Source organism: Plectropomus leopardus, chromosome 20 (genome assembly GCF_026936395.1).
Source record: "Plectropomus leopardus strain MGB_pleo_1.0 chromosome 20, ASM2693639v1, whole genome shotgun sequence".
In the NCBI taxonomy this organism is placed as follows: domain Eukaryota; kingdom Metazoa; phylum Chordata; class Actinopteri; order Perciformes; family Serranidae; genus Plectropomus; species Plectropomus leopardus.
The window spans coordinates 837042-864838 of NC_142195.1; the positions used below are offsets into that span (position 1 = coordinate 837042).

The following is a 27797-nucleotide window of genomic DNA, read 5'->3' on the forward strand; positions in this document are numbered from 1 at the left end:
CAGGTGAAGCATTCAAAACAGGAATCGTTTCTCACTCAATCTCATTTACAGACAGCTATTATCTGAGGGCTCCCTTTAAAATGGACTTTGTATCTCAACAACTCAAAAACAGTCATGAAGAAAACAGGAATCAACTCAAACACTTTTATTGTAAACCATGGAAAAACAGGACATCTGTGTAAGGAATTCTGAGGGGGTAGTGCGTTACACTAAGACATACATTGTACTAATTTTAGGAGGTATCCATTGTCTGTACACTCTCCTCCACGACCTCCAGGTTCAGCGGGGTCACCACCTTTGTCAGCACACCGGTGGTTCCTCTCTTGTACTTGTAGTCACCAGCTCTACATCAAAAGGACATGTTTCAGTCAAACCCAGGAATTAACAGTTCTATTAAACATGTCTGCAGGGACATATGTGAGGGGCTTGAAGAGCACAGCATGCCTCTTTAGACTACCAGCCACAGCCATGCACATTAGTTGTGTAAAGTCAAACTGAGCAGGTCCAGTGGACAGGCTTTAAAAAGCTGGTTAGTAGCAAACTGAGATCAGCTTGAGAGGCGGCGGCTGCTTAATTTGCACTCTACCACAACACATCTGTACTCACAGCTGCACGGCTTCAAGCTCATTTACTCTTCAAGCAGAACAAGCAAAAAAGACAACAAGTCATCCACAGTTCATCAAGTCATGGAAAGTGAATGATTGACAGGAGCAGTGTGTAGGGATTATGCCTGCAGACAGCTCAAACTTCTCCAAGGTGCTGAGTGCAAACTCCCACTTAAAATTCCTTCAGTGTTTATTGTTCAAGAGGTTTTTATCATGAGCTGATTATCTGTTTATTAGAGGTATCTTCCTCTTCCTTTTTTTTAGTCATGCCTCCACTATACACATACTGTTATCACCACATAAACTACAATATCTACATATAATATTACATGCTATCATAAATTACGTCTATTAATTTTTTAATATCTTACTATTGTTATATGATATATTATTGTTACCACTGTTGTTGCTGTGCGTCTCTTCTCCTCTCCTTTCCTCCCTCTATTTCTATGTCATCTACATTTACAACATCTATTGCATGTCTGTCCTCCTCAGTCGTTCTTCTTGAGGTTTCTACCACTTTTTCCCTGTTCTAGGGGCTTTTTTTCGGTAGGGGGGTTCCTTAGTTGATGTGAGGGTGTAAGGACAGAGGCATGTCATATGCTGTAAAGCCCTCTGAGGCAAATTATGATTTGTGACAATTGGCTTTATTAATGAAATTGGTTTTACTATCCAAAACAAACAGCCCAGGGGTCTCATAACAATTGCTTACGCATAAAACAATGCCTGCAAGAGGTGTATGCCACTCCATGCGCAAAAGTGATCTATAAAAACAAATTTGACAGAGGAATGTGCGCACCTGTAGGGAACTCTGAGCCATGCATAGATACATTTTGGAGAGAGGGGAAACTGGTGACGCAGATGGTGAGGCAATGAACTAAAACCATATTGTGGAAATAAATCACTATATTCAGAGTGATGTCACTTGTTACTTTACTTGTCATGAACATTCAGTCCAGCAGTTTTTATTTTATCTATCTTCTTGTGAGCCACAACTTCTCCATAAGCACATTATAGTCGTAAACATTAAAGCCAACTAAAATCTTAAATTGAGTTCTGCTCATTATTTCATCAGCACTGTCTCCTCATAAGAAATACTCAAATTATCAGTCTGAATTCTTTAAACTGCGGGGACTCTGTGGTCATTGTCATGATTCACCTATGAAGGTCCACTGCCGGCTCCTTAACGTTTATGAGGAGCTTTGCATTGCCCATTTCCGATTGAATGTGGGCGTGTAGAGGGCTGGGTATTAGGCTGATCTACCTGTAAATGATTCCAAGTTGAGTTGGGATTAGAGATGTAACGATATTAAATTTTCTAACCGTTGGGGAATTTCACCACGGTTTTTGTTACAACCAGAAACCGTTACATCCCTAGTGGGATTTGTAAAAGGAAACTGCGGACTGGCATCCATAGCCACAGTTTTATTAATCAGAATGTTTTTTGGGCACATGCCATTTTCAACTTTTGTCCATACCTACACTTTCAGTCTGAATCCTACGCACTGTTTTATGAACGAGGCCAAAAGTGTTTTAAATCGCTGGTAATACTGAATAAAGCACCTTGAAGTTAAAAATACATGTTTGTCCAACGCTGCTCAGCCGTAGGTGGATGATCTGCTAACTATAGTGGCTGACGCAAAATGCATTTCTGCCAACATATCCTGCACACTGAACCTTTACTATTTCATGCAATGTACCAACATGCTCTGTAATGCTGTGAGATGATATGATGTTATAGTAATTGACCCATATTTAAAGGAATACTTCATCCTTCATCCCAAATGACAATTTGTGTATTTATTACTCAGTCCATGTTACACTAAAATGGGGAAGAAAACTGTGTTTTTCTCACACCTGTTAACAAAGAATTCAAAATTTGAGAAAATTCTTGACAAATATGATGCCACAGGTGTGGGATTAACCAGGGGCCCTGCAGTACTATATAAACACAATACTATAGAACTGTGATTTTATATTTTTGGAAATATGCTGATTGTGATTAAAAAAAAAAATATTGTGATATATATACTTTTTTACAACCGCAATTTAAGGACAATCTGTGTATCGATACAATATTACCACAAAATATCCGAATACTATGCTGTACCGAATTTTTCCCTCACCCCTAAAGGCCATTTGTTAACAGATAAACTGTATGAAAACATCCATTTACAGTTTTCATGTATCCAGTCGGATGCTCAGCACTTCACAGACAGCTCTTTCTGGCGGGGAATTCATGTTTCCTACTAAAAGTAATGCATCAAAATTCATACATATCCCAAGTAATCAAGGGCCAGTAATTACTGAACAACGCACAAAAATAATTCAATAATTACTGGCTCATAATTATTTGGGATATGCATGAATTTTGGTGCAATACATGTGCAGTGCACGAGAGCACCCTGTTTTATTCCCCCATCAGAAAGAGCTGCCACTGAAGTACTGAGCCTCCCACTGGATAAATGAGACCTGGATTACAATGCACCAACAGTGAGAGAGTTTGTAAACTGTTGTTTTGATGTAGTTTATATTAATATAGTGCTATTGTCAAACACAGACCCCTTAGACTTCAAATCATCATGAATTCTCTTATTTTTGAATTCTTGGTTGACCAGAGGCAGGTAGGAAAAAGAGTTCTCTTCATGGATACAATGTAACAAAGAGTGAGTCACTGAGATACAATGCATTAAGTACTCCTTAAAAGTGAACTCTGTTTCTGGAACTAAAAACTTTATTTGTACTGAAACCAAAGTAACAGCCTAGTTGCTAATTGAAAAAATGTGTGTGTATATAATAGGATGAAATCTAACTACAGATTACATGTTTCTGAAGCATCACTGGTGTAGTTCTCACCTGACCCCCTTCTTGTTGGCCTCATCATGGGGCCGGATGTAGTTCACCTTGCCCTTGGTGATAACACACAGATCGATGTTGCTGCCAGAGCCCAGGTCATTAAAGATACCTGCAGCAATGGCATCTCGTACCAGCCGCTTGGCCTCCTCCTCCTGTCACACAAACAACAATGCTCAGATGAACTTATCACCTCCCTCACAGGACTCTGTGTTAGGGTGCTATGCTTCACATGTGAGAGGTGAACTCACCATCATGTCGGGCTTGTATCGGTCCTCAAACACTGCCATGGCAGCCAGGGAGCCAGAGCCTTTAGAAAAGAGAACAGCAGTTGGAGTGGATCACTGAGGTGCAGAACTGTATTAAGTCACATTCTGAATGAGATTAGAGTGTAAGGCCCTCAACTCTGCAATTATCAGACACTGGAGGTTACACAACTGTGGTGCAGGTTTGGTTGAGTGGATGAACGGGTGCCAATATGTCCAGACTCTGCGTAAATCATTAATACACTAACCCTGCCTTGCAATTTCCTGTTAAATTCTGAAGAATATGAAATAAAAGAGATTGCTTTTTAAAATGTAAAACCCTTAAATCCAGTCGAGGAGTTGGCAGATGGTCTGCTGTCCTCCTCTCAGGCTGCATACAGCTCCAAAATTAAGATATGCTGGGCTGTATGTAGCCTCAGAAGTGACACCCAGGGCAAAAAATACAATTTTTACCGTAATGACAATTTAGACCCTGTCCTCCTCCACACAACTGAGGGATGTACCACAGAGCCAGATTAGTGGGTTGGGGAGGCACACAGAGCCTAAAACCAGAGTTTTCACTATCACAAAGGGGGCTTTCTTTTAACCTGGCTAGATCGCCATGGTAACTTATGCTGCAGACCTCGCCTAGTCGAGACGAGTTGTTGTTCTGACTTTCAGCGTTTCACTACTCTACTCCTTTGAAAATGGCGTCCCCAACATCTCTGAGCCATGTAGACTTGCAGCTGAGAGAAAACATTATAGGTCATGATGTTACATTAGCCTTCCAATTACAGTAGCACTTACTTTAGGGGTCAACTCATATAATGCGATAAAACAGACGACAGACACTTTCGCTTTCTACAACAAAAAGAATGGATGCCCTAGCTATTATAGTCTTTATTTTAGATCAATATAAACCACTATACAGGATTATGAAAACAGCTTTCTCCTACAGCTTTTATGGAGAAATACCTGCATAATTACAGCAAATACCAAGTCTACACGGCACATAAGTCAGGTAAGGTAATGTAAGGACATGATCTGATGACAGGAATGAAGAAGCCTTAGCTTTTTGCTGCAAAAATAATAAATGTTCTGGTTATTATTGTTCTTACTTTAAATCTATTAAGACAGAACTATGCAAACAACAGCCTACCACAGCTGTCAGTGAGAGGGCTGTTTGTTTAGATTTTTTTGCCTTAATTTGATAGGAGAACTTGAGTGTGAAAGGGGGAGAGAGAGGGTGACATGAAGCAAAGGCCCTCCAACCTGTTGATGCTGTGGGGCAACGACACAGCCTGTACACATGTGGCACCAATTCTACCGGTGAGCTAATGGGCAGCCGAGGGAGGTCCATTTTTTAATGGTTAATTAATAATCTGCAGGCTGTATGAAAAGCTTTGGCCCCTGGACCACCATTTGATTATCACTGGCTTACTGTATGTATCACATGATGACTTTTTTCCCCCCTTTTCTCCAAGCGGACCTACTGTACATCAGTGATGCAGACAATCTGAACAGGAAGACGTTTATTCTATTCACGAGATTGTTGTTACTCTCGGTGAGCTACTAAACATGCTTATAGTGCTCTCTGGTCCACTCGCCCACACTGTCTCAAAAAGAAGCCTTTTACAAAATCACAGAAAGCAACCATTAATAGTTTACTGTAATATTAAGCAGTAGGACGTTTACTTGCATGATTGATGATTAAATTAAATTAAATCTGCTGCATTAAGTTTAAAGTTTAAGACCACCGAACCTTTAGCTTTAGGGTTTGTGGAGCAAGCTCATGCATTGAAAGCCTGGCTCTGTTGGACTTCCTTTGAGGTACATCCCTCTGACCACAAATCTCACATTTGGGGTTATTTACAGAATTGTATGAAAAACTAAAGTAGTTAAGGTCTCTTAAAATAACTACAGGGGGTTACAGTGTGTACTTTGCATCCATCAAGGCGTTAGGCTGTGACTGATTTACGAGACATGTAGAAACAGTAGTATGTTAGTGTGTGAGACTGACCCATGGTGACGTAGGGCAGCTTGTCAGTGGAGCCGTGAGGGTAGATGCTGTAAAGGTGAGGACCATTACAGTCCACTCCACCCAGGACCAGGGCAGCCCCGATGTAGCCCTGATACCTGCACACACACAACAATACACTTAAATGTCTGTGCATATCACACATACTTATACTTATACTCATTTTTTCAACATGTTTTGTATTTATTTTACTGGATTACCCAAAGCTGGCTATCTGGTTATTGTATGAATCAACAGTTTATCAACAGATTTTTCAGATAATCTACTACATGATGAGAAATGTACCTGAAGAGCATTTGTTTAAGCATGCGGTTGGCAGTGGCCACACGTGGCAGCCTGCCTGTGGAGAGAGAGTGCAACTCCAGGTTGGATGAGATGATCTGAGTGGTCATCTCTGTGTCTGCAGCTGTCCCTGCTCCACAGCAGCTTGACAACAACACACGTACAGAGCAGTCTGTCAGTTATACAACACCTTAGCTTCATCACATGAAGTTTGTAAAAAAAAAGAAAAAACAACCACAAAAAAACAACAACCTGAAAATCAACTCTTTTCTCAAAGCCACTGTGCGTATGAGCAGGTTCAGGTTTTGTCCTGAGAACCGGAGCTCCTGTTACTTACTAAATGTTGGGGGAGATGTAGTGGATCTTGGAGCAGTTCTTGTCTGCCACTACCATGCCCTCAGTGGCTCTGGTGTCAGCTCCGAGGACAACGCCATCCTTCACAGGGAAACAAATCATCATTTAGACAAACTCAGTGATGCTGCCCTTATTTTGAGCTTCTCAAAAAAGTCAAACAATACTAGTTCTGGCGTTCAGCCCATCTGCTGAAACCTTCTGAGTAGTTTCTCTTAGGCTATTCTGTCGGCTGTCTTTGTGATGGCACCCTTTTCTAGTTGAATGATTTTTATCCTGTACGTTAATATGAGAGACAGGGCTAGGTTATATGGCTATAATAAGATCATTATAATAATACTAATAGTAATATTGCAATATTTTATGATAAATTGAGATACAAGATATACACCTGGATATATAAATGTTTCAAAATAAAGTGCATTGTATCAGCAACTGATAGCATTCTGTCCACAGAGACACAGTCAGATAGCTATTGTTTTGAAAGGGAAGCAAGGAAGTTGAGGTAAAAAAAAACACCTTTGTATTTCCTCATCTCTGTGACAGAGAGAGACTTTAAACTGTAGTATAAAGTGCTATAGAGTCAAAAAAACACGACCGTCATGCATAAAAAAAAAGGCTACCCATCAATGTTTGCAATGTAGTCAGTTTATACATCCACAGGAACAAACTGTGATACATCAGTGTACACGATTTATCGCCAACCCCTGGTGCCAGCCAGTGGCTCCACAAACACCTATGTCAATGTTAGATCAGGAAGAGGTCGAGGAAGAGATGCATGACTGAATTAGATTAATGGATGAACGAATTAGACCTCAGTCACATTATTTTGGAAATTAAAGCAAAGGTTTGATTGTTTGAAAGTAGGCATGTCATAACAGAGAGGCCCCAAATTTAGACTTCACTAGATAGACGCTACCACTGACTCCACTTAATGTCCATAATTTAACAAGCCTTCTTTTAAAGGGCCAACTTCTTTTAAGGATTCTGGTTCCTGTCACTCACCTTGAAGACAACACCACAGATGGTAGTCCCTGTTTTCAGCGCAGTAGGCAAGCTGCATCCCACTTTGTTAGCTTCACCTTCTAAAATGGCATTTCTGAAAATAAATTTGACAGTTAATAAATTGCAAAAAGCACTTGAATAACAGTGTCACCGTTACAACAAAGACTATGAAGACTAATAAATATTAAGCTCTCTCCCCAGGCTTCAATCTTGCACAAAACAAAATCTTGTGCAGACAGACTGTGACAATCGAAACTCATTTCAAAAGACCGTATTCAACTCCCTCACATTTGAATTTTCAAAATCTTTTAGCACTGACAAAGGAAAATATTAACTGTTCTCATTGTGGGTTTGACAGGAAACAACATTACACTTATTCTGGAGCAGTCTTTAACCTCTTACTTTGGAAAACAGTAGGGCTGCACCTAACAATTATTTTTTTATTGGTTAATCTATCGATTATTTTTTCAATTAATTGGTTAATCTATCGATTATTATTTAAACTGCTCTAAATATTATTTTTTTAATTGCTCAATAAATATAGCAACGGATTTACTGAAAATAACATTTTAAAACTTGTCATACACTGCAGGGCATTATTCCCCAACAAAAAATAGACCAGTCTTAACTGGTAATCTGTGTTTTGCAGTCTGATATAAAGTCTCCAAAAAAAATTAGAGCTTGTTCCACTCAAGTAAAAGGAATGTAGTGCAATCTAAATTTAGCAATCCAACAGCAAAATAAATAAAACAATGTAAAATTCAAGTCACTTAACAAAATAGTTATTCTTTGTTACAGTAACAAACCTCAAATATAGCAGTCCAGCAAAACATCTTACAGTAAAATTAATGCAATTTGAATAACACTATAACTTTTCTCTAACATAAATAATTATAACAAGTACATTCTTTCTGCATCAAAATAGACCAGCCTTACCTGGGCCTTAAGGCATATCTGCCTGCTGATGTGAGTACTGTATTTTCATATTTATAAGCACATATTTCACTCATTTATGAAGTTGCTGACAACACTGTCCTGTAAATGTTTCAAAATAAAGTGCATTGTATCAGCAACTGATAGCATTCTGTCCACAGAGACAGTCAGATAGCTATTGTCTTGAAAGGGAAGCAAGGAAGTTGAAGTAAAACAAACACCTTTGTATTTCCTCATCTCTGTGACAGAGAGAGACTTTAAACTGCAGTATAAAGTGCTATAGAGTCAACAAACGCGAGCGTCACGCGTAAAAAAAAAGGCTAACCACCATTTCTCTACATGTGCTGCAACTGAAATGCCTCTCAGGCGCACCTGACAAGCGCTGCTCAGGCGAGCAGTGTGAACACGAGCGCCGCAACAAAAAAACAACACGCTCGGCGCTGCTCACGCTCTCATTACGCGCGCTGTGTGAAACGGTGCGAAGCGTCGACGCACCTTACGCGAATCGACGTATTCACGTAATTGATTACTTCGACGCGTCGCCCCAGCCCTAGAAAACATTAAACTTGTTTAAATATGGATAAATGTTGCTCTTTTTCATTGCTATGTTTGTCATGTTTTATGTTGTCTGTGGTGTCTGACAACTGTGTTAAATGGATGCCTTGCACTTTATACTGCAAGCCAAATCAACCTAGGGATACAAAAATAAAGTAACCTGAACGTGATGCGTAGACTTTGGAAGCCGATTAGGGCCATTTATGATGAAGAAAATAATTTTGGGCAAATCGAATTAAAAGTTGAAATGACGAGAATACAATTGAAATTTCGAGATTAAAGTCGAGATGACGAGATTAAAGTCGAAATTTCGAGAAAAAAAGCCGAAATGTCGAGGATTAAGTCGTAATATAATTTCGAGATTAAAGTCGAAATTTCGAGAATAAAGTCGAAAGGAGAGCGGAGAGCCGCGCCGACCTCTGTGTATTTGCCCGGCGAGGGCTGCTCCTGGCCGGGATGATGGCAGCGGGGAGGTACCCCCCTCCTATCTCCCAGAGGAAGCTCCGAAGAGCCGCGACGACCTTTGTGTACTTGCCCGGGGAGGGCTGCTCGTGGCGGTGGTGCAACTACCGAGGCTCCCCGGGATGAATTTCCAACGTTTTCCCCTCCTCCTCCCCCTCCTCCGTCAGGCCCTTCAGCTTGACTCTGCAGAGTCGCAGAGTACCTCACCTCCTCACCACCACCAGCCACCACTATGCGTATTATAAATTTTGCATCTTTGCATTTTAGAAACATTTCATATTCACTACAGTGAAATCAGTAGACCTTTTTTTAATATAGTTTTCATAAATTAAATACAACAGTACATTCAAACTATTCAGCACTCTATAAACCACCCCCTTTTTTTTTTATAACTTTCATGCTCTATTTAGCCTTTAACCACTGAAATGTCTATTATTGTTTGTTACTGCACAGAAAGCATCTGTTTCCTCAAGCCTGGGTCTCACTCAGTGTTGGAAATGAAACCTACCAGTCACTCAATAGATTACCATTGTTTGTTTAGTTTTGTTCTTTTGGCTGGTGAGTAAAGCAAATCTAACAGTCACTGGCATAATTTAACAGCGTTTGGCTGGCTCTAACCAGAGACACGTACTAACTGGATTTCAATAACGGATGTGTCAGTATAGCAAAATTTCACTGTTAGTTTCTGACATGTCTAGATGAAGTCCTATTGCTTTTTTTTTAAATTAACTATTTTTCAATGAGGGGTTTTGTTGTTTTTTAACTATAGTTTGATTTTGAAGACCTTAATCATTCAACAATGTGGGTTCACTAACAGCATCTATGGTGCAAAGCACTACGTCCCCACAAAACCACTATGTACTAACAGTACATGCTGATGTATAACCACTGCTGGAAAGGTTACTTTTGTATTCTAACTATTTTACTTTTTTAATCAAGGTAATGTAAGGTATTACATTTGTTTTTTCTGACAAATACTTTAAACTGGGCATTTAGCTAAAAAAAATACTGCCAAAGACCGAGGTGTATTTCGGAGAGATGTAAAGCAACAGAATGAATGTGATGTAGCTCAGTTCCACTGAAGTAGATACTCCCGAACACTGTGTAACATAGACGGACACACAGTAGCTGACTGATGGCTGTTTGCTCTCCAGTTTGTGATGCTAACGGTGCCGTTACAGTTATTGTTACTTAGCTTACGTTTTCAAACATTTTCTAAATGATTTTGTGTAAGGCACAATTTAACGGTGTATAGTTGTTAAACGCGTGGCATTTTGTCAAAACGTAATGTCACAAGATAGCTGGCCGGTAACGTTAACACTAATGTAGGGAAAAGCCTGAGTCATTGTATGGAAGCCAAGTTAGCATGAGCTAACATCACTGAGAAAACGCCTCTATTCTACACACAGACTAACACCACAGCTAACAGCTTATTAAACTCACGGATATATTTTTTTCCAATGTTTTTTATCAATGAAAAAATGACTTACCTCTTGCAGTTTTCGAAACTGAAACCCCCAACCGGTGCCTGTCTTACCATCGCCAGTGCCGCCATCTTGGAGAATGCAGGAGTGAAGTTTGTGTTTCCGGGAAGCGATGCATTGTTTTCCGCCAGACTCTGCCTCTGATTGGCTCAGGCAGGCATGACGCTGCTCGAGCACAGGAAAAGCACAGAGTTTCAGCATGGGTGTATTATACAATACATCCATGGTATTATAGGGAAGTTATTCTACCCTAAATCCACGATTCTACCTTGTTTAATCGTGGAAAGAAATGTCAATTTCTCAGTTGCTTTTTCTAGCATGAGAGAGATGATGGACAAGTCCCAGAAATGTTAATAGAAAAATGGATGTAACACTATCACTACCTGGAGATTTGACTGAAGACAAATTCTTTTCTGCTTTATTCATTTCATTGACAGTAGGCTAATACGAGCATCGCACGTCTCTGCAAACTCAGTGTCTTTGCAGGGAATGAGATCTTTGGAATGGTAGAAACATAGACTGTGTGTATACATACACCTTCCTATATGGAATTGTGTGATAGTGGCTAACAGTACTTTCTGACCCAATCAGAGGCGGAAGAGAAATGTAGTGTCAAAGGAAAAGGATGCGTGACAGCCAAGTAAAGTGCTGAAAATACTTTACATGTAGTGTGCACTTAGACTGATTGATCTTTTAGGTAGGCCTTTTTTCAAAGTGGCTAAAATACATTTTGATATCAACCCCAGTGGGGGGCGTTGCCCCTCTGCTGCTGTAAACACGGAGCATGCTGACCGCCAGCTACTGTATGTAATACACTGACTATACATAAGTGTCTAATTAAGCCTCACTGCAAAAATCCCTAACTATAACTTTAAGCACAAGAGAAAATGGTGTAAAAACAAAGAGGTCAGAGAAATATTCTCCAAACACTGGATGACAGTGAGTTACTGAGACGCTACAGATTAGATGGTGCAGGGTCAGTCTTACTAAGACACGTACACATTACACAATAATGATCTAACATCAAAAATAAAGTGAACCCAACAGAAGGCCTGCTCCCGGTTGTAACACTGTAAACTTAATCATGCCACCATGTTTTGTCCTTGAACAGGACAGATGGCAACTTGACGCCAGCTGGATCTCAAGGTTGGGCAGGAAATGGGCTCCAGTGAGGTGGAAAAGATCAGATAGTGTGCCTTCACAACAACATGAGTGCATTATGGTGATTAAGCCCTTTATTAAAACAGAGTGGGCAAAACAGGTGGTTAAAGGTGTAATCGGTGGGATCTCAGTGCCTGATAACAATCAGGCACTGATTGCCTGCACTGTGATGTGAACCTGCAGGAAGTGTGTTTTCTCATCATATACTTTCTTCGTATTCACGTTAGCTTGCACTAAATTTCTGGCATTATGTAACACAGTTTGTAGTCTATATATTCCCAAGAGATGTACCATGTGTTATACTGACTAGTTTGTGCTCATGCTGCACCTGTTGATGATTAAATGAGATGATCTCTTCATCCCTGCAGAAATCATGTTTTGAGGAAAGGCATAGTTTAAACCCACATACCTTCATTTGAAATGAAATCTACACCTCAAAATTTCCAATAATACAACACACAGGCTGAATTTTAGGGAAAATTATACATTTGATATGTAATGCAATGTAATGGTGCCCTCAAAAAACAAAACAAAAACAAAACAAAAAACAGCAGTGTGCTGAGTTTTAATATTTCAGTCAGTCTTAATATCATATTACAATGAAGGGTAAAAAATAATCAGAAATGTTTAATGGTACAGTCATTATTGTATCTTTATATTAACAATGAATCATGTAAGTGTGTGCTATGCACGAGGGAAGCAAATTATGTAATTATGTAGGGAAAGCCTACAAAAGATCCACAGCGAATTTCCTTATTTGAAATGAAGGCGGTTAAGAACAGGGGGTGTTTGTGATTTTTTAATAAATGAAATGGACTTGACTTGGCCAGAAACACAACTTTAAAGGAATGGTAATGTTGCTCTGCTGGATGAGTCAATGATGTGTTTACAGCTTGTTTCTGTTTTCCTCCAAGTGGCTAAAGGGATGTTACACCATGTTAAAGGTCGACTTTTAAGGCAATAGTTATAGTTCAAGATGAATTACAGCTTGATCCATTATAATTAAATGATATTAGCCCAATAATAAGCAAGTGCTTTAAGTAACCCTATCCCTGAGAAAGGATTGTTAATTTTGTGACTTTCTACACGAGGATTTTCATTTAGGATTTAGAGTGCATCATATCACAGAGACAGCACTGGTAACAATCACAAATGACTGATTGCTTCTGACAAAAGACTAATCTCTGTACATTGTGCTGCTTTTGATACTATCATATTCTTTTACAAAGACTAAAATATTTAATTGGCCTTAAGCAACTGCACTAAGCTTCAGATCAATCTCAGTTTTAAATGTTAATGATGAATCCTCCCTGCATGATAAAGTTAGTCACAGAGTTCCACAAGGTTCTGTGCTTGGACGAATTCTATTCACCTTCTGTATCAGACTTCCGGCATGACTTAAGAACATAAAAACCAGGAAGACTTTCAACTTTCTGATGTTAAACTCAGACAAAACAAGTTATTGTACTTGGCCCCAAACACATCAGAAACTCTCTATCTAAACATATTGTTACTCTAGATGGCATTGTCCTGGCTTCCAGCGCCACCGTAAGGAACTTGTGAGTTATCTTTGATCAGGATATGTCCTTTAACTACCATATAAATCAATTTCAAGGACGGTTTTCTATTACATGCGTGATATTGCAAAAAATTAGACACAACCTGTCTCGAAGAGATGCAGAAAAACTAGTCCACGCATTTCTTACTTCGATAGACGATTGTAATTCCTTATTATCCGGTTGCTCCAACATTTCTCTAAAGACCCTGCAACTGATCCAGAATGCTGCAGCACTTGTACTGATGGGAACCAAGAAAAGCATTCACATCTCTCCTATTTTAGCTTCTTTCCACTGACTCCCTGTAAAATCCAGAACTGGATTTAAAATCCTTTGCAGCACTTACAAAGCTCTGAATGGTCAGGTTTCATCATATCTTACAGAGCTTGTAGTACCCTATTACCCGACCAGAGCACTGTGCTCTGAGAATGCATGAGAATGGTTACTTGTGGTTCCTAGATTCTCCAAAAGTAGAACAGGATCCAGGGCCTTCAGCTGTCAGGCTCCTTTTCTGTGGAGCCATCTACCAGTTTCGGTTGGGGAGGCAGACATCATCTCCACATTTTAGAGTATATCTAAGACTTTTCTCTTTGATAAAGCTTATAGTTAGGGCTGGCTCAGGCTAGCCTTGGACCACCCCCTAGTTAGGCTGATATAGGCTGAGGGATTTCCTATGATACACTGAGCTCCTCTCTCCTTCTATCTTTACTTACAAACATTCATTAGTGCATGTTATTGACTCGGCCTCCCTATAAGCTGTGAGGGTCAAAGGACAGAGGGATATGATATGCTGTAAAGCCCTCTGAGGCAAATTGGAATTTGTGATGCTGGGCTTTATAAATAATAAAATTGAAAATTGAATTGAAATATAAATACTGCTGGGACACTATATAGAGTCACCGATCAGCAGGCTCGTCAAAATTCACGAGGGCCTTTGCATTTACTATTTACGGTGTAATGTGTGTGGGTACAGGAAGGGATGTGAGGCTGATCCACATGAGGACAATTCCAGTTAATATTTATCATTTTTGATTTGGGAATTTGTGTGCTGACAAGCGTGTGTTTGGTTTTATAAATCTGAATATTTTTGGCACATGCCATTTTTAGCTTTTTCTCTTACATACCTTCTTAATATAGATCCACCTCACTGTTTTATAAATGAGACCCCTGGTCTGTTTGTTCTAGAGAGACAAAGATCTCCGTGGATAATTTTCCTCCTAGTAAAAACTCAAACAATGAACAATTAAGGAACTAACTGGGATTTCACTCTTGGCATATGGAAGAAGTTTCAGATGGTTGCAAATTGCAATCCTCACCACCAGATGCCACTAAATTTTACAAACTGCTCCTCTCTGTAGTCCATGTAGTTTCAATGGATACAAATCAAAAATTTCCCATTCACAATAAAATGTTATTGTATAATTTATTGCCAAAACTCAGTTTTAAAGCACAGTAAATATAAGGCATGTTCTCATTGTATTAAATATTCATGACAGCTTAATGCCTCCATCTGCTAACATATGAGGACAATGACAGAGCCCCTTAGTCTTCATGCCAAGTTCCGCTTGGCATGGAGCATCTCAATTAGCAAGTTGTTACAGGGCACCTCACCACTCAGGTGCTTGCAGTACAGGTAATCTTCGGCAAGGGTGCTGAGAGAGCGCAATTCAGACAGACAAAGCAGCAGATGAGCAAAGCGTCCAAGAAGGTGTGAGGAGGTGCACAGAGTGTACTCCAGCAGGGCTCCTTCAATCTGTGCCTGCACACTCTCTACGAACTGATGGTCTTCAAGCAGTGTCACATCTGGTCAGTGGAGCAAAGAGAAGCAACAACCAGTGAATTTACATAAAGCAAAGCTTGACAAACATTTTCATATCACGGAGTGAACAACTGAAGAATTAGAAGTACCACTCATGGTTAATACTTAACTGGCATCATTGACAGCTCGCTTAATAACAATATCCCTGGAACCACAAAAACAACTACTGAATTATTTAGACAGTCACTTTTTGACCAAAAAGCTTATCACTGACACAAACAGCATATTGTCTCAGTCACTTGATCAATCTCAGGCCTTGGTGTCATTAGTCTTAGTAACTGAAGCTGTAGCATACACAAGTTATAACAACCATTTGTGTTTAACACTGTAGAGTCCTTCCTCATCCTGGGTCATCAAAATACTACTGCTACTAATACTAGAAGTCCACTGCAACATATGACAACTTGGGATGCGAATGTGTTGGCATTTGTGTAAGGTCTCATACGAACAGTTCTATAAGGATACATTAAGTTATGAATGAAAACCTGTAGAAACTGGTTGCATGGCAACTGGTGGCACTTCACATGTGTTACAAGAATTACTCACATAGCAGAAGTTAGCCTTAATTATTTTTTATAATAAACAGGAAATAATCCGTCAATGTTAACTTCTTATTTTTCCTACAACTCCTGAGCGGAAATCCTGTGTTTGAGCCATTCATCCACCATCATCTCCTCCATGTGTGTACATTGTCGTTTTTTGAACACCTCACCCCACTGTTCGGCAAAAAAGCCCTGAAGGCTCACTTATCTCAATAGCGGGAATAAAGTTGTTTAATCAATGGTAGCGCCTCAAGCTAAAGTTAGCAATTTGGTCGACAATTCAAGACTTTAATGTTAAAATTAGATGAAAAAGGTATTTTATATATGTGTAAACTTTTCCTTTTTTCTGTGCTTGCACAGCAGCTGGAATCTCTCAACATCATACAATTAAACAAGATCACAAGATCACGTGAAAGTCCATCTGGTTAGATAAGTAATGCTCATATGTCCGAACTGCCAGTAATTCAGACCAGTCAGCATCCTTTGAGATGCTACTGGCAGGTATGGGTGTGGTTTAGGTGTGTGGCATGACACAAAGAGGCGTACACATAGACACTCCCTCTCTTTGACATATATATATATAAGTTTTGACTGCACAGATTAAAGGAACTTGCAACATATTGCTTGATTGATTTTTGCATTATAAGACATTAATTACGAACCTTGGCTTAAAACGCACATCTGAAATTCACAAAGACTGCCCAATCTGTATGGAACCCCAGGACTTTTTTGGAACTAATTGAAGCATTATTAATAAATAGCATCAGCTGTAACTAACCTGGGTTAAACAGGATGAGGAACTTGATGCAGGCAAACTCTTGGCGGTCCACCTTTAGGATGTGAAGCTTCTCAACCAGCTCCTGCCCTCTCTGGACCAGGCTGGTCAAGGTCAGACCAGCATGAGAGTCTATGTCAGATAGCCCCATCTAAACCAAACAACAAATGTACTGACATCAGGAGCGGTCTTCCTTTTTGGGAACTGTCATGTCCTCCATCTCTATAAACAATCTATGCACCCAACTGTATGTACCCCTAATTCCTAATGACCACAGTAACATTGATCCCCTCCATCACTACCTACATGAAATGAGAAAGTGTATGCATCAAAACCTGCAGCTTAACAGGGCCAAAACAGAGGTTTTACTAATCAGTCCACACTGACAGAAGTGCTAATACACCAGCTGGGTTCCTTAGCTCCCTATGCAGCACACTCTGCCAGAAATTTAGGAGCAATATTTGACTCCAACCCTGAAGAATAAGAGGAGACATCCTTCCAAACAAATGGGAGAATTAGATCACCATTTTTCCAAATAACATGGATGCTATTGTTTATGGTTCTGGATAAATTTAGGTACAATATAATTATAATATGGGGCCACAGACAGACTAAATACTATATAGCCCACCTGGTCCCCATGCCTTGCAGCTATTTGTTTACTCCATTTGGTTTGTAAAACAGAAATTACCTCCTGCCCAGTGACCAAGAGCAGGCTGCCCTCTTTGCCACACAGGACCTGTCTGGAGATGATGTCCAGGAGCAGCAGTTCACTCCAGCAGCTGTGCAGCAACTTCATCTGATCATTCAACTATGAGCAGAAAGAAATAGTTAAAACTATTCAAATACTGGTTTGATCCTGCACAATGCTTGTCTGTATTTTAAAGGAGGACCTTTATCAAATCTGAGCCAGCTCCAGTGTAATAACTATAACAAAATTAAACATTTAATTTAATAACAATAGTTATGCACGTTAGCACACTGACAGTAACAATGCATAACTGTCAAGCAGATATAACGCCATTACTTTAACCACATATTGCACATATTTGATCACCAAAGGTTCACCAGTACACACAACAGTTTAAAAGTTTGACCAGAGAATGATGCAGGCAATTAATTCTAAGGAACATGAATATCTGCATCAAATTTGTTAAAGAGATGAGTCAGTCTGGACTGACACTGCCATTCCACACTGCTAGTGTGGAGCAGTGTAGGAACTTCATTCATTTTATCTTGATATTTAAACAAGACCTTGGTTACTCCATCATGAATAACAGTTACCAACACATGCAATAATATTCTGAAAAGACGCACTACAAGCATGAACAAAATGTAATGTTTGCATTTTAGAAAGGCAAACTTAAACTACTGTAGTCGTTTAGTAGAAAAAACTAGTCCAGCACAAGGAATGATGGGAATTGTGGCCGATTACAACAATATCACTGTGGATGGATATAAAATAAAAATGCCCATTTTGTTTGCAACATCACCCCTTGATTTTACTGACAAGTCATTTCATTAACTTCACACTGAAAAGTCATTGCTAAATTCTGTAGTCACCTCTAAAGAGTCAGTCAGGTGCTAGGAGCTGACCACTCCCTGCTATCACTGAGAGAAACACACACAAAGAGGAGAAGGCAGCAAGTGCAGGAAGAATGAGGAAAAAAGCCAGGGCCCGTATTCACAAAGGTTCTTAGAATCATGACATTTGTTAAGATTTTGAGCTTGCAGTAATAGGTCCTCCTAGTAAAGATTAAAGCTATTCCCAAAGCATCTTAGTCCTTAACCCCTTGAAAGCTGAAGCAACATCATTTTTCTTGTGCTGCTTTCAAACGACTTTTGAACCCTGAGCAAATTGGTGCGATCTTCAAACACACATAACCGGGCAATGAGCAACTGTTTCAACCCACCATCCGCAGAGAGATCACACAAAATTACTGTCTTATATTGTGATGTAGTTCATTTAATTTCCACTGGGCGTCCACAACCTGCAGACTCAAAAAAGGACAACCAATCACATTCAGATTCAGATTCAGATTCATTTATTTATTTGTCATATGCAAGTTAACACACAGTCAACAATGCAATGAAATGTTTATGGCTGAGAAGAACCAGTCAACTCACTATTCAAAACAATAAAAAAAGAAGAAAATAGAAGAAATAGATTAAGAAAAATAGATATATCTATATACATGTGCAAGGTTAAGAATGTAAACATTAAGATCTAAAGTGTGTGTGCATGGATTTGTGAGTGGCAAATATGGGGTTAATGCAGTGCCTCAACCAGTTATATTGAGTTAAGGAGCCTGACAGCCTGATGGTAAAAGCTGTCTTTCAGTCTTTTGGTGTGTGCAATCAGGCTCCTGTAATGTCTGCCAGATGGTAGCAAGCAGAATAGTCTGTGTGCTGGATGGCTGTGGTCCTTGACAATGCTGCGTGCCTTCCCCAGACACCGGCTGCGGTAAATGTCCTGGAAGGAGGGGAGACTGTTTCCAGTGATGTGCTGTGCCGTCTGCACCATACTCTGCAGTGTTTCCTGGTTGCGACTGGAGCAGTTCCTGTACCACACTGTGATGCAGCCCATCAGCAGGCTCTCGGTGGTGCACCTGTAGAAGTTGATGAGGACGCCAGTGGTCATGCCAAACTTCCTCAGTCTCCTCAGGAAATATAGCCGCTGACGAGCTTTCATGACCACAGTGTCTGTGTGCAGTGACCAGGACAAATTCTCTGTGATGCGGATGCAGAGGAACCGAATTAGATGTGACATCTGGACTCGATCAGGCGCTCTGAAACAGTGCAAGATGATCAAGCAGATGTCACATGTAATTCAGTTCCTCACTGGTTTTCATCCCCTCATTTAATTGTTGCTTCATTTATGAGTTTGTAGTTCATTTAGTCATTTTATTCACTTGGTGTCTTTGCTGTATTCACTGTTTCATCATTTATTCATACTTATTCTTAAACTCATTCATTTGTAGTCTTTTATGAGTAGTTTTGCTGTGTAGTGAATAGTTTAATAAACCTTTCATTTATAAAGCCACTTAATCTTGTGATGTGTGTGTGTGTATAATGTCAGGTCCCTGTACACCTGGAAAAAGAACTCTGTAGCAACCTTCAGATTATGAGACTGAATCAATTTATAAAGCAAAATGGGTTATCAACCTTTCTATTTTAATGGGTGGTGCTCCGAGGTTTTTAAACTCTAATTTTTAATGTAAACTTATTGTTCCTGATAGCCGAAGTTGAGTCCCATTAGTCCCTTGAGTCCCTTCATCTTTATACCAATTCATGTTTCTGAGTCACAATTTTTTATATTATGAGTTATAGTTACATATTTTGGCATTGATTTATTGATTAATTAATAATTTTAATTAATTGCTAATTAATTAATACATCCCCTATTTAAACCGCTACAGCAGAGTCCGTGTACTCATTGATGTCACCGTCAGCTGCTTCCTCAAACATCTGCCAGTCAGTTGTTTCAAAGAAGTTCTGTAAGATCTCTTCAGTAATCTTCCCACTTGTGAACGACACTGGGTAAAAGACTGCGCCATACCGAGAAACAGGGTGAACCACACCTCTCCAGATCAAAGATTCTGTCCTTTCCCTGCTCAGAGTTGCTCTGAGAACTTTCCTGATTCAAATCAATCCACAGGTGTGATAGCTTTATTTTATTCAAAAGCCCCACCAATACATCAACATCAAAATTAAGCTTAGAACCTGTTGTTTTTATTTGTATTTGTTTATTTACTTTAAAAAAAATAGTGAAAGCATTGAATAAAAAGTTTGAGAAGTAACATGCTGTATGTATCAGCCATGTGTTACATGGAATTTTGACTTAGTGTCTAACACCCCTGAGTATTTCATGGTTGTTTAAAATGGACTATATAAGAATGTCCATATTGAAATGTCACATTCTGGTTGTCAGTGTTTTTCTTTTCTTTTCTTTTCTTTTCTTTTAACCCTTTGTTCACCATTTGGTTCATACACATAGTCTAACCAAAGAAAAAGTCAACAAAGCGATGATATTGGATTTTATATTAAATAAAATTAAGAAAGCAACAACAATGAACTTAAAGATAATTTAAACAAAAGAAAACAAAAACAAGCAAGAAATAAGAAAAACAAACAAAAGACAACGAAAACAAACAAACATAAACAAACAGAGTGTTGATTGTTTGGGTTTAGTTACATTTCATGTAAGAGTTTTGCAGGATGGGTTTGGTGTGGCATTATTAATTCTTTAATCAATGTATAATAATTTTCATAGTATGATTTTGAAAAGCGCTTTTTGTGTGCAGAGCAGTATAAGTGTGAGTATTTGATGCTGCACAGAAAAATAATAATGTATAAAAATCAGTGTTGCTGCTAATCATTGACATATCCTAGACTGTGATCATAAAAAAAATGTGTATATACTTGCAAATATACTAGAATGTAGTATATTTAAAAGGTAAGTAGTAGCAAGTAGAAAATATTATGAATGTATAGCATTTTTAAAGCTTGATTTTGAAAAGTGCATTTTGAGTGATACAAGTGAGTGTAATATTAAAGCGGGCCCTGAGGGTTAAACAAGACTAATGAGGGACAACAGCGAGAAATGCATGGACATGGACACATATGATGAACACATATCTGAGTGTAAAACTAAATCAGATGGATGTGGGCTGAGTTTTGTGTTTCTTGTAGTTTGCTTTGTGTATAACAGCCAAATCAACAGACAGGATCTCACCTTGAGTTGTTTGAAGAAGATGGATGTGCGAGCCCACTCCACAATGGAGAACAGGGTTTGGTCAGCCATGAGACACAGGAGCCTGAATGTGCTGGGCTCCCCGTGTTTTTCCCACCTCGCATGCTCCTGCAGGAGACGAGTAGTGGTCTGAGTCCGCAGCTGAAGCTCATCTGGATCACAGCGCAAGAACTCCTTCACTAGCTGAGGCATCCTGGGAGCTTGTGGAGAGAAAGGTCTTAAGCACAGCTTGCCTGAGGTGATTCCTACAGCAGAGGCTGGTGAACTTGCACAGATGTTGGTGTACTCTGACTTGATGGTCCAATCTGAGAAGGAGGTACACTGGTAATCAGGCAGGAGTGAGCACAGGAATGGAGCCTGGTCTCTGTGCTGGGCTGAGGAGACCAGAGGTGGGCTGCTGTCCATTCTGAATCCACTAGCTTGAATCAAAGCCTTTCTCTGCTGCTTGAGCGCTCGATCACGCTTGTACATGGGGCCAAACTTGTTTCTGCCACCTCGCGTCCGATCTGCACGAACAGCTGAGGGGAGCAGTTGATTGTTTGAGCAGTTTTTCAGGTTGATTTTTAGTATGACGTGCACACACTTTCCTAACAGGCAGAGAAGCCAATATATGGCTCACTCAGAGCATGAGGCAACATTATGACGAACATTCACTGTATTCTTCATCTTTAGGACCCACTGGGCTAAATGACCATGTATGAGAGTGTAATGCGCTAAAACAAATGGGCTATTAATACAATACTGGGTACCTGGAAAATATGTAAATGCAGGAGAAGAAAGAAATTAGAGGTTAACAACATTTTGTTTAAGAGGGACTTAGAAATTAATGACATTGCAAGTATTTTCCAAACCACTGGGTATCTATTAGATATTTACATGGTACAGTAATGATGTAACTGACAGGAGAAACTGGTGTAACTGTATTGATTCTAAATTAATCAAAATTAGTACTGCTGTTACATGATATATTATATTAAGAAATATAATAATATAGAAATAAAATAGTACATTAAAAGACTTTGGGAAATTACATTGTTGAGTTTTTGAATATGAAGTTATTATTATTATTATTATTATTATTATTATTATTTTACTGTAACAGAACATTGAAAAGAATAAAAAGAAAAGCAAAACAGCATGAAGTGATCAAAATCAGCACACCTTAATTAGATGATATATTTTTTGGTTAAAAAAAATCTTATTTCTAATTACATATTTAATAACCACAAATTTAAAGACATTTTAAACATTGCAACAAGAAGAACAGAGAAATAATTCCTTTCATATGTGGCAGTACTTTTCTAACGGAACACAATTGTAACCATGTTGTCATTGTATATTATTATTATCATTATTATTATTATTATTATGGGCGGCAGGAAGTAGGTTACATTTGGATATTTTGCAAATGTGGCATTAAAGGAAAGTAATGCACAATTAACCTTTTTTTCTTAATTAATGTGTCTAAGCAGCACACTAACTCCAGAGGAACCACAGGTGTGTAAAAAACTGTCCTTCTTACCTTCCAGTCGCATTCCAACATGAAGACACTTTTGAAATCTGCAGAACGGACACCTTTTTCTCTGAGTAACGTCAATTCTGCACACCTGCTTCTCTGCACAGACGTACCTCTTGTTGTTTTGAACCGTTCTTTTAAAAAAACCCTGTTAATTTTGAAGAAGAAGAAAGGTCCATTTGAAGAGAATGGTTCTGTTTTCTAGCTATTTGTTATATATACATAAAAACACATAAAACATAAAAAACAAAAGCAGAACTTCTCCACTCAATATACAGTCCAGGTGTAACAAGGGCAATATAATGGAAAAACCAAACATACCTTGCAGCTTTCACAGGTGAGCAGACCGTAGTGGTAACCAGAGACTTTATCTCCACACACAGGACACAGCTCCTCCAAAGCCACATCACGTCTGTACTCCATTCTGAAAAAGGCAACATAAGCCTTCTCTCAGGACCCAATGAAGAGCAACAACAACTACACTGAACTTTATGGACATCAGATTACAAAGTAAAGAATTGCACTGGTTGCTTTGGAACATTACAACTGACTGCAAAATGTAATCTGCTCATTGCAGGTCTTTTTCCAGAATAAAATGATTACCTTCTAATGATCCAAGAAAAGAAACATGTAACACCGGATTCTGTGACTTGTCAGATTCTGTGACCCAGTACTGTGACTCCCTTAAAAGGGAGTTCTGTGAGTTGTTGAGTGTTTAGGCTTTGGGTGCCGGGTCCTGGATCTGACGGTTCACAGAATTTGGTGTAACAAATGCACTCAGTTCCAGCCTGAATTAGAAACAAGATGCATCAAAAGGAAAACAAATGAAAGATATCTCGCAGTACAATCAATTGATAAAAAGAAAATTGTATCATACCCGTAGCGTTTCCTGACTTACTTATTGCTCGGCCTTGGGTAAGTTCTGTAACCGTTGAGTGTTTAGTCGTAAACTGAAATCAAAGTTGGTGCAAATGCTGAGTGTTCTTCCAGCTGCAGTGGTGAAGCGGATCAGAGCGCTGGCCACATGTCTTCATGGTCCTGATTCTGTGTCCAAGACAGGCTGCTGACGTGGTCTGAAGCTCCAGCCAATGAGCACCTCTACTGACTGACTCACCTGTTTCTGTGTTGCTGTACAACAAAACTTTGACAGCAGAATAGAAAGGTGAATATTAATCGCCTGGTTGGTTGTTCTCTCTTTCCTGTTGCTGCTGATGGCTCTTAGTGTTTTAGGTAATCAGAGTTTTCTTTCTGATTTTCTGACCAGTCAAAGCACTTTTACACTACATATCAAATTCAGGGCTTAATATGTGCCAGCCAGTTGGACCTTAAGTGAGGCCAAAGTTCAACGGTTTCGGCATTCAACAGTGTAGAGACCATGGTGGGGTCATGGATTGTAAAAGGACATAGAACTGCCTGTGACACAAGGAGTAAAGAAACAAGCAAGGGAAAGGAGGCTGAGGGCTCTGTGGATGTTTTATGGACTGTTTTGGACAAATATGCATGAAGGCGGGCAGAAGTTTTTATTGTTATTTTGTGCTGTCTGTGCTAATTATTGATTTGGAGGGTGATGATGATAAAATTAATACAATGCATGCTGTTATGTGGTTTAATGTTTTTTTTTGTTTTTTTTTTGAGTCTACATATTTTTGGGGTATGATTCCTGTAAGCCTCACAAGCAAGTTTGGTGTTTTTGCTGAAATCAATGCACGCCTGTGGCTGTGTAAGGTGGAGCGTTGGTGGGGCGCTGTCCGTAGAACTGAAACAGGATGGATGTTCAGACAGACAGACGTCATTTAGCATACTTTATCTTTGTCTTTCTAAATAGAAAATAAGGCCTTAATTAGTATTTTTTTCCCCAATGTTGAAACCTGGCTGAAGGTACAAGACAAAGAAGTTACAAGACAAAGCTACAAACTGTTAACAGCTGTTAACAGCTGTTTCTATGCGTCTCATCCTGCTGATTTTGAGTGAACACTCAGATAGATGAATCTATATAAATGCTCTGTTTGAAAATACGTTTTTTTTTTATTTTTTTTATTAAAGTTTTTTTAGTATAACAGTTAGCACCCATGCAGTCCAGTATGTACAGACTGTGGATTTTGATACGTTCCATTACATTTTCCTTCCTTGCTGAGATCATCCCCCTCTCTTTGTTCCAGGACCTTCTAATTTACAAATTGAGTGCTGATCACATTCACACACACATTTACATACTGGTGGCTGAGGCTACCATACAAGGTGGAACCTGCTACTCCACTACAACATTTGAGACATTCACAGCTATTGGGACCAACCAGGCGGTCAGTATCTTGCAAGAGGAAACTTTGATGTGTGGACCAGAGGAGCTGGGGATCGACTGCTGATCTTCCGATGAATGGCTGACCCGCTCTACCTCCAGAACCACAGCTCCTTCTCTGTTACAGTTTTTCTTGATTGCTTAGAGACACTTAATGACCTAACTCACTTGACCTGACCTAATCATCAAGTAGATCCCAGAGAAATTTGAGGCCTTCAAAACGCTGCTGAGTAAACAAAAGGCCAATTAAAGTTAAACGTTTTATGCAAGAACCGTTGGAGTGTAAACGATCCCTTAGACAATGTGTTACCCGAATGATCACACAGTGCAGTAAAAGATTTAGAGGCTGTTTACATGGCAACAGTTATCGCATGAAACATTAAACTTTTGCTGCGGTTTGACCTTTCGTTCCAGAGTGTAATCTTTTGAAAGCTCCACTCCTTCTGTCGCCGTGTAAACCCGGTGTAAACTGGCAATGTGCGGATCCTGTGAGTGACTTCACAGCTGCGCTTCAGGCCTGTGTGTGGTGTTCTTCTATGGTGTGTTATCACAAAGTTACACTGCCAACTACTGGCCTGGCATACAGCATTTTGTTCTGTTTTTGCTGATCCATGTACATGAGGATCATTTTCATAATGTTATGACAGGAATGTGGATTTTTTTTAAATGCAAAGGAAAGACTTTTCTGTTTTTAGTAGGGCTGATCTGGTCTAAACATGGCCTTATATGGCCACTTTTGCGTGAGGTTTACAAAAAGAGTTTTGAATACTGAAAGGTGTGGAAACAGTGGAAGATGTTTTTAGGAAATGTATCTGTTTTGGCATTATGTTTTGGGATGCTTGGTGAAAATTTTTCTCATCTGCTTGTCCATTTAGAAGTTAGCTTTGCAAAACAGTTTAGATTGTTATAAACTGAAAGTTGCTGGCCAAAATGGACAGCCAGTGCAACCCTGAGCTGTTACTTTCTGAAGAAGGCAAAACAGATCATTTTCCTTGTTGTTACTCCTGTACATGTCATGTTGTACAGCATGTACACATAATCTCTACTACAGTGATGGATGGCCAAAGGTCAGTCACTGCGAGGCTGCCATCTGTTGGAGGAAAGCTTCTCACAGCTGAGCGGGAGGCTGATGTAGTGAACATGGTGTGTGACAGTTTTCATTGCCATCCGTTTATGGGAAATTCAAATCAGAATAGATGAAGACCCGGTGGTCCTCTGATGAGCTGACAGCATCAGCATTTCCATCAGTGGTGGATACTTGTGGTCTTTCCAGGGTTGGGGACCACAAGCATCCACCATAATATCTCTTCTATTGATGAGATATTATGACCTGACCCAGACTTGAGACCAGATGATGCATTTATAAAGCTTCTGGAAATATAACGTTTTATAAAACACAAAATTTAATGATTATCAGTAAACTAAGGATTTAAGTGCAGGGGTGCCAGTGTTTTCGGCAACAACAGTAAGACAATATCAGAGAAGATATTAGTCCAGTAGATGGAGCTGCTGCATTAAACAACATGCACAGCCAAAACAGTCCAGTCGTAGTTTTATTATCAGTCACTGAGAGATTATATTATTATTATTATTAATTGACACAGTGCCTTCTACTTTCAAATACAAGCATTTTGCCTTCATTTTAAACACACACACACACACACACACACACACACACACACACACACACACACACACACACACACACTTAAATAGACTATGTATCCAATCAATCTTAACCTAATATCTCCAAATAACTTGGTTTTGTAAAAATCTTTTCCTTTGCTTGCCTCCTTTATCTTATTCACATCCTACACTGGCAATACACACGTTTTACTTTTTTTTCACTTGCCTTTTCTGCTTTGTAGGTCACATAAAAAAAATGGCAAAAAACATGACAATTTTGAATCAGAAAAAAAAATTCAGTTTCAGCAGTCAGAGGCTGGGTGACACATGATGACCATACCATCATAGACTCCAGTGTCATGGATTGTCACCCCTCTGGCAGGGGAGGAAGCTGGTGCAGGAGGTGGAGCAGTACTACCAAATATTGTTATACTCTGCCCTTCGTAAAGCACTGGTTCCGGAAGCAAACTGAAGAGGGCTGGACTCTCTCCTTGTCTGGAGGTGCCCAGGGTGAGAATCAGATGACCAAGAATGGGCTTTTTAATCAAACATCAGAAATCTACTTTCAAATAAGATTTTATCCCACTGATTTTAGGTTAAAGATCCTATAAACAGTGTGTAGTATCCATACTAAAAGTGTACCAGTGCACAAAAGCCAATAACGCCATGTGCAAAAAAAATTGCGATTGATAAAACCATGTGTATGGAAGTTTGATAGATGAACACAATCATCACTGAGAACACAATTTATTTATCCATTTATTTAAGTTTTGTTATCGTGAACTTGGCCTGCATTATAATTACAGTAAGTCATAATAAGGATGCATCATGATTGTGTGAGAAGTGGCACTTCATTTACAGACTTTGCAAATTCACATGATCCATATATGTAGGTAGTGAAGATATATGCGCAGTGACTGGAGAAGGCAGAGTGTGTGTG

At 39.4% G+C, this 27797-nt stretch overlaps 2 protein-coding genes across 3 annotated transcripts; both read right to left on the bottom strand.

The window, feature by feature from the left end:
- Positions 1-130: 130 nt before the first annotated feature.
- Positions 131-10972, bottom strand: psmb7 (proteasome 20S subunit beta 7). 2 transcript variants are annotated; one of them, XM_042509049.2, is made up of 9 exons: positions 10820-10972; positions 7380-7473; positions 6361-6458; positions 6027-6167; positions 5724-5839; positions 3710-3768; positions 3462-3613; positions 607-633; positions 131-344 (listed from the first exon to the last, which is right to left on the bottom strand). In XM_042509049.2, the coding sequence occupies exons 1-9, from the start codon at positions 10882-10884 to the stop codon at positions 233-235; spliced, it is 864 nt and encodes a 287-aa protein (XP_042364983.1). In that variant the 5' UTR covers positions 10885-10972; the 3' UTR covers positions 131-232. The 2 variants fall into 2 exon arrangements, with proteins under 2 accessions (XP_042364983.1, XP_042364984.1); XM_042509050.2 differs by lacking the exon at positions 607-633.
- A 4107-nt stretch (positions 10973-15079) lies between these two features.
- On the bottom strand, positions 15080-23604 carry nr5a1b (nuclear receptor subfamily 5, group A, member 1b). Its single transcript, XM_042509262.2, has 6 exons — positions 23257-23604; positions 22942-23083; positions 21402-21937; positions 17358-17477; positions 16670-16817; positions 15080-15333 (listed from the first exon to the last, which is right to left on the bottom strand). The coding sequence occupies exons 1-6, from the start codon at positions 23356-23358 to the stop codon at positions 15080-15082; spliced, it is 1302 nt and encodes a 433-aa protein (XP_042365196.2). The 5' UTR covers positions 23359-23604.
- Positions 23605-27797: the final 4193 nt, after the last annotated feature.